Raw genomic sequence first — 7,380 nt, 5'->3', positions numbered from 1 at the left:
ATGTGGTGCTGGGGATTGAACCGCAGTCCCTGCGCTTTGCTTAGCTTAGCTTGTTCTAAGTGAGTGCTTTAGACCACTGAGCCATCTCACCAGCCCTTGTCTATAATTCTTGTGTCCTGAGCAATAGAGAACAAAGCAGGGACTTTCCTAACAACCACAGGTGTGGCTACCTGTTTTTTGTTTGTTTGTGTTTGTTTTGTTTTTTGTCTTTTTGGAGCAGGGTTTCTCTATGCAGTTCGGGCTGACCTTAAAGTAGTGATCCTCCTGCCTCAGCCTCCCGGGTGCTATAATTATAGGCATGTACCACCACTACTGTTTTTGATGAGGATAAAACCTAAAGAATTCTGTTCATGGTTGCTTTAATGAGTTGCTTATTTTTAATTTTAATCTTGGATTGATTAAAGATAACAGCATGATGGGATTTTATTATTCCCTACCCCCACTCTCCATATAGCTTAACCAAGCAGAATTTGAAGATCAGGATGATGAAACTAGAGTTCAGTATGAAGGTTTTCGACCTGGGATGTATGTCCGAATTGAGATTGAAAATGTCCCCTGCGAATTTGTGATGAACTTTGACCCCCACTACCCAGTTATTCTGGGTGGCTTGGGCAACAGTGAGGGCAACGTGGGGTATGTGCAGGTGGGTGTCCTGGGTGTGAAGGTAGCATGGGGAGTGGGCAGGCAAGGGCTGTGGGTATGCGGGCAGCATGGGGCTTGTGCAGTGGGTGCTGTGGGCCTGCAAGCAGTGTGGGGCATGTACAGCAGGTGCCCACCACGTGCGACTACTGGTTGAGTGTGCACCCCATTATGTTGAACTCTTCTCCTCAGATGCGTCTGAAGAAACATCGCTGGTATAAGAAAATCCTGAAGTCCCGAGATCCAGTCATTTTTTCTATTGGGTGGAGGAGATTTCAGACCATCCCACTCTACTACATTGAAGACCACAATGGACGACAGAGGCTTCTAAAATACACCCCACAGCACATGCACTGTGGAGCAACCTTTTGGGGTAAAATGGAGTTAGAATAACTTGGTTGTAAGATTTCATTAGTACCCATTATTAGACCTTGTGATTAATTTTTACACTTTTCTTTCATGAACTACCAGTTAGTCATAATATTTGTCTCCTGGGGTGAGAGATTGGAGAATCCAACGCAAATGTGTGGCTCACTCTAGCTTGTCTCCTATTTGCTTTAAGGTCCCATCACTCCACAAGGAACTGGGTTCTTGGCAATACAGTCTGTCAGTGGTGTAATGGTAAGTATTTTGGATATTTTATTTCATAGATTATATTTGAGAAGTTAATCTTGAATCTGAGTCATATACGTGGATCTAAATTGGAAATCACTGTTTTTTAGCATGTAATATATAGTAAATTTCTCTTTGCTTTTGATTTTCCTGTGTCCTTTACAAGGGCTTGGGGGTAGAGAAGAGCAGTGTAGAAGAATTGTAATGGCACAGGTTCTCATACTGTGAAGGAGTATTGGAGCAGTGCTCCCCATGGGCTGGCACTATACCTGTTCTAGGGACACAGGGCAGCCAGCCCACTAGGGGCAGCTCTCCTGGGGAGGCTGAGCAAGCATGTGCCCTCTGTGTGAGACTGGTCAGAGCTATGAGAAGATGGGAAAACATACCCTAGAGGTCCAGAATTTAGCTTTTTATAAAAATTACAGCTAAATTTAGCCTTTTGTTTTTATTCCAAATTGATTCTTGTCGTAAAGTCACTCTCAGGAGGGCCCTGGAGCCATTGGTGTCACCTTTGGTGCCAGTGTTGAAGCTTTCAATGCTCTGCTGAAATACTGTTGGACATGTTCATACGCTCTCTTGTTCTTTCATAGCTGATTATAAGTAAAGCAAACTTTGGTAACAGTGCATCATAGAGTTGAAGTTTCTGCTGGATTTTTTGTTTTTGTGACAAAGTCTCACTATGCAATTGAGGCTGGCCTTGAGCTCACTTTGCACCTCAGGCTGGCCCTATCCTACTAATATTTTATACTCAAATTTTGGGGGTTTTTTTCAGCCTGATTTCCGGATAGCTGCCACAGGAGTTGTCCTTGATCTGGATAAATCCATAAAAATTGTGAAGAAATTAAAGCTAACTGGTTTTCCTTATAAAATTTTCAAGAATACTTCATTTATTAAGGTCTGTATATCTATCTGTTGACATTTTTATAAATGTTCATATTGTTAAAGGAAGACTGCAGCACAGTTTCAAATCTTTTATCCCAGAAGTGCTTCAAACCATAGATTTCTCCAGATTTTGGGATAAATACATCTCTGCTCTTCTTTGCCAAGGTACCAGTGAGGGGCATGTTAATGAGCCCACAGCAGTCTGGACTAATGCTCCTTTGGAAAAGTAAAATAGCTGTGTGCTTGTTGACATAGTTATATCACTCTTATAGAAGAAAATGGTTTATTGTGTCTCCTTTTAGTGAGGTGTATTTTATTTTTTAACTAATGATGAACTAAGAGGTGAAGTATATGATTTCATGTGCGTACATTTCTCTGTTCACTTTCTGGTAGGGAATGTTTAATTCTGCTTTGGAGGTGGCCAAGTTTGAAGGTGCTGTGATTCGGACTGTCAGTGGGATTAGAGGACAGGTCAAGAAAGCACTGCGGGCTCCAGAGGGGGCTTTCCGGGCCAGCTTCGAGGATAAGCTGCTGATGAGTGGTGAGCGCACAGTGCATGTTCCCGACACTGTTCTGCTTTTCATTGCGGATTTCTAGCCAGTATTGATTAGCGTTTGGAGGTTAGGTCTTAAAATCAGCGCCATCTTTGCCCAGTCAGAGTACCTTGTGCTACTGCAGCTTCCTGCACACACCATGTGGAAACTGAGTGATGCACAAGAAAACTTGGTGAAGCAGAAAAGTGTGTGTGTGTGTGACACACAGAGACAGGTGGATGTGAGCCTTTTTAAAAAATGTTAAATTTCCTCTTTCCAGATATTGTCTTCATGCGAACGTGGTACCCTGTGTCCATCCCAGCCTTTTATAATCCAGTTACGTCTCTGCTGAAACCAGTCGGTGAGAAAGACACCTGGTCAGGAATGAGGACCACAGGTCAGCTCAGGCTCGCCCACGGGATCAAGCTGAAGACCAGCAAGGACTCTCTGTATAAGGTACAGGGTGTGTGTGTGTGCGTGTGCGTGTGTGTGTGTGTGTGTGTGTGTGTGTCTGCCCGCCCATGTGTCAAGAAAGATGATACAAATGTGCTCAAGGTGCTCACTTCGGTGCTTTTATGTGCAGTGTCCTGGGTGCTTTGAATTTTCAAGTATAATGTTAGATTTGAATAAATCATGGAATATTGTGGAAAGGAAGGCAGGAAAATGGTAGTGATTTTCTCAGGATTAGAAAAGAGTTTAAACTCTACATTTGAGGTTTGCAATATGATGTTTGGGGATATGATAGATATGTAGATAGGTAGATACACACACACATAGATAACTAGTGAAGCAAGTAAGCATATCTACCATCTCACATAACATTCTATTGTGTGACAGAGGAATTACAGTTACTTATTTAACAAACCTTCCAAATACATAATATAGTTGGCTGTAGTTCTCATGTGATATGTTATTAGACTTGTGTGTGTGTTCATCTTATATGCCTGCCACTATGTACCCTTGAACCTGTATCTCCTTATTTCTTGTTAACCATTTAATGTCTTTGGACAATTTTTTTGTTCAGGTCCTCAGCCCAAGCTCCTTTTCAGGAGGGTTGGGGAGGGGGGTTACTGGGAAGTGAACTCAGGACCTTGAACTCGCCAGACAAGCACTGTCAGCTTCTGTTATAATCTGCTTGTTTTCTGCTGTTGCCTTGTAAGAAGAATTCTGTGCAGTGTGGTTATTAACCCTTACACATTCAAGGTTTACAAGTAGTTTTACCCATTTAGTACAGGATCTACAGGGTCTCACTACACAGATGACTTGTAGTGATCCTGTTTTTCAGCCTCCCAAGCATTGGGATTACAGGCGTGCACCACAAAGCCCAGTCTCAATCCCTGTCTCAGCACATGCCCCCAGGGGCCAGGCCGGCACAGTGGCCAGGGATTGAAACCCTGGCCCCTCTGTCTCCCTAACCAGGGCACTTTAATCAGCTGAGCTATCTGGCCGGCCCTTTGCCCTTTCATTTTGTGGTCTCTTGTTGTGCAGTAACTTCTTACTATAATGTAGTCCCATTATTTAGTTTGCTTTCATATCTTATCTTTTGATATCCAAAAAAATCATTGCCTCTAGGTGTGCTAGTTCATGCATATATAATCCCAGCAGTAGGAGGCTGAGGCACAAGGATTACCATGAGTTTGAGGCCAGTCTGGGCTACACAGTGAGTTCAGGGCCAGCCTGAACTATATAACAAGACCCTGCCTCAGAATGCCCATAATTCCTGGAAAATAATATTTTTTAGGGTAGCAGTCTGTCATTTTGATAATAATGGTCTCCCATGTAAGAGAATGTATTGTAAAATTTTGGATCATCTTTCATGAGTTTTTATACTTGAGATACTGTGTTCATTATCAACCAGTGCAGCTTTTTTTTAAAGCAATTTCTCTGAATGTTTAAATTCTAAAGCAATTTGGGTTCCTGAAAGGATATTGACTAGTACTGATATATTTACTTATTTATGTATGGTGAGATTGGATCTATCCATGCTGCCCAGGTGGATCTCAAACTGCTACACTCAAGTGATCTTGCCCCAGCCTCTTGAGTAGCTGGGATATGAAAGTGCCATGCTCCCACTATCTTTAAAGATATAGCCATCTTCTCTAAGTAGTTGATAGTGACTTTTGGTTTGCCTTGGGCAAAACTTTTCAGCTTCCTACTAATATTTATTTATCTTTTTTAAAATGTATTTGGTTGGTACAGGGTCTTAGTATGCAGCTCAAACTCGTAGTGATCCTTCTTTCAGCCTCGCCAGTGCTGGGATTATAGGCGTGTGCCACTATGCCCAGACTCTGACTGGCTCAGCCCATCCTGGGGGTGGGGCTGGCATGGCATGTAATGCCGGGGATTGAACTGTAGTCCCTGCACTTGCTTAAGCTTGCATAAGCAGGTGCTTTAGTCTGCTAAGCTATCTCGCCAGCCCTTCTGCTAATATTTCTGAGGTAATTTAAAAATTTGGTTATCTTAATTTAAGCATAGAACTTACATTACCTTGAAAATTCTATACAGTTTGCTTTCCTGTGCTGCTTAAATTTCGTCTGTCTCTCTCAGGCTTCTAGCAGACACACAAAAATTTAAACTTCTTAGTTAGAGGCAGGAATAGGGACACTTTGGCTATTGAGGAAAAACTGTTCATCTAGAGAGGCTTAAAATGAGAGGCTAGCTAGGTCATTCGTGTTAGGCTGGAGAAACACCAGCTCATTGCCTCAGAGGTGGGACCTGAGTGTTTAATGAGAAGCAACTTTGGATCACCTGACAGTTTCTTCCACAGAAGTGGCCATAGGTACTCTCTTGAGCTGTAAGTGTACTCTGAAGCTCCTATGCTGTGTGTGGGATGTGGATGTCCTTGGAGGCAGCCATCCGCGTGGGTGACAAATGCTGGCTTCTGGCAGGCCACTGGCACAGGGGTTACTGATCTGGGAAGTCAATCAATGGAGAAGAGTTGATGCAGAAGTTTTGTATAGACATGGGTTATAGTTTACATATGCCATAGTTTTTGTTTTATTTTCCTTTTCAGCCGATCCTGAGGCAAAAGAAACATTTTAATTCACTGCACATTCCCAAAGCCTTGCAGAAGGCTCTGCCTTTTAAGAACAAGCCCAAGCTCCAAGCAAAGGCCGGCCAGGTGCCCAGGGACAGGTGGAGGCCAGCTGTCATCCGCGAGCCTCACGAGAGGAAGGTACTGTGAGCAACCACTTATTTCCTTGCATTTGAACATAAAAGTTGTGCTCTCAGTAGCACAGTCTGGTGTTTCCACTCTGTGCCCGACCTTCATCAGGGTCACAAGGCCCTGGATCCTTGGCTCAACCATACTCTGAGTCTGGAGTCGGGAGGTGGTGGGCTTCCCTTGTCTTAGCTGGTGGATATAGCATCCAGAGCGAGGTGAACAGAGGTGGTTTTCTGGAAGTGGTAAAATGTGCTCACACACCTCTCTGCAAGTTGTCCTTTCCTAGTTCAAGATGCCTCTCCACTTGGTTAACTTCTACGTGGGTTGTAGACTGAATCTAGCTTTAATCCCGTCAGCCAGGTGTTGAGGCCCCGGAAGTGTAGGTCACATGCGTGCCACAGCTGAATGAGTGTTGCTTACTGGGCTTTATTCTTACAGATCCTGGCACTTCTGGATGCGCTGAGCACAGTCAACAGCCAGAAGTTGAGGAAGGCCAAGGAACAGCGGCATCTGCACAATAAGGAGCACGCCAGAGCAAAGCAGAAGGAAGAGGAGGAGAAGCTGAGGCGGCAGAAGGACCTCAGGAAGAAGCTTTTCCGAATCCAGGGCCAGAGGGAGAAAAAGAATCAGAAGTCCAGTCTGAAGGGGGCTGGGAACAGTTGAAGGGTCTGTAGGATTGAGGGGCTGGGTTTGGCTCCACAGAGCTGGACAGGTCAGAGCCTCACAGTGCTTGTTAATAAGGCAGGGCTCTGGCGCCCAGGAGAGACTTCTGCTGGATGCATAACCCCATCTGTGCCTTCAAGAGGAGAAACAGGAAGACTGCTGGCCAGACTGTTGCTCATTCTGTGCATCTAGTGACAGGATTTGAAGTGGTGTAACTTATGATTATATGTATCATTTTACTTTCTTCGGCCTGTCTCAGTTGAATCATTTTGTGCTGTAAAAACACCATTAAAATATTTTCCAGTTAGTTTTGGCTTTGGTTTTCATTAAGGATGAAAGCCTGACAGTTGCTTGGGAGTAATTGTTTGATGTACAGTATTCATGAGTCTTTCCAAAGGGAAAAAAATAATAACTTGAACTCTCGGCTTTGGTGTAAAATCTTAGAGAAGGCTGTGTGTTTGTTTTTATTCAGTGTATGTCTGTTGGAGTCTTGATCACTGACCCTGGTGGAAATACTGTGTCATATTTATTTTGTGTATTAGTGTCATAGCTGGTGATAGCAAATACTTCTCTAAAGCTATAAACAGATCACTGTCACATGCCTATAATAGACATGGAAATGGATATACTAATGAAGTGCAAGTATTGCATCCACCTAGCTGTATTGCTTTTCTTAATGGAACTTACCAATGGACTCTTGTATACATACTTTTAGGTCTGGTGTGTATGTGTTGGTGTAACATATATGACCTGTACGTGCTGCGTCCACGCTGTGGTCATAGTTGGTGTGATCATCAGTGGCCTGATTCAGTGTGATGTGATGAGAGTCATGTATACTGCATGTCTGGTTTCCTCCTACAGTGACGTTCTGTAAATATTAGGATCTTG

General features: G+C 43.5%; 1 protein-coding gene across 2 annotated transcripts in view; it reads left to right on the top strand.

The window, feature by feature from the left end:
- Bms1 (BMS1, ribosome biogenesis factor) overlaps window positions 1-6,790 on the top strand; it is a 33,912-nt gene extending 27,122 nt beyond the window's left edge. For both annotated transcript variants that reach the window (XM_023721315.1, XM_004636565.2), the window contains exons 16-23: window positions 455-643; window positions 832-1,012; window positions 1,202-1,260; window positions 2,024-2,146; window positions 2,527-2,674; window positions 2,947-3,122; window positions 5,680-5,841; window positions 6,268-6,790. In XM_023721315.1, the coding sequence (XP_023577083.1) occupies window positions 455-643; window positions 832-1,012; window positions 1,202-1,260; window positions 2,024-2,146; window positions 2,527-2,674; window positions 2,947-3,122; window positions 5,680-5,841; window positions 6,268-6,492 (1,263 nt within the window). In that variant the 3' untranslated portion in view covers window positions 6,493-6,790. The remainder of the gene's footprint in view (window positions 1-454; window positions 644-831; window positions 1,013-1,201; window positions 1,261-2,023; window positions 2,147-2,526; window positions 2,675-2,946; window positions 3,123-5,679; window positions 5,842-6,267) is intronic.
- Window positions 6,791-7,380: the final 590 nt, after the last annotated feature.

The sequence above is a fragment of the Octodon degus genome, unplaced genomic scaffold (assembly GCF_000260255.1).
Source record: "Octodon degus isolate 3935 unplaced genomic scaffold, OctDeg1.0 scaffold00081, whole genome shotgun sequence".
Classification (NCBI taxonomy): Eukaryota; Metazoa; Chordata; class Mammalia; order Rodentia; family Octodontidae; genus Octodon; species Octodon degus.
The sequence above is the reverse complement of the archived record's forward strand: the minus strand, read 5'-3'. Positions and strand labels throughout refer to the sequence as shown.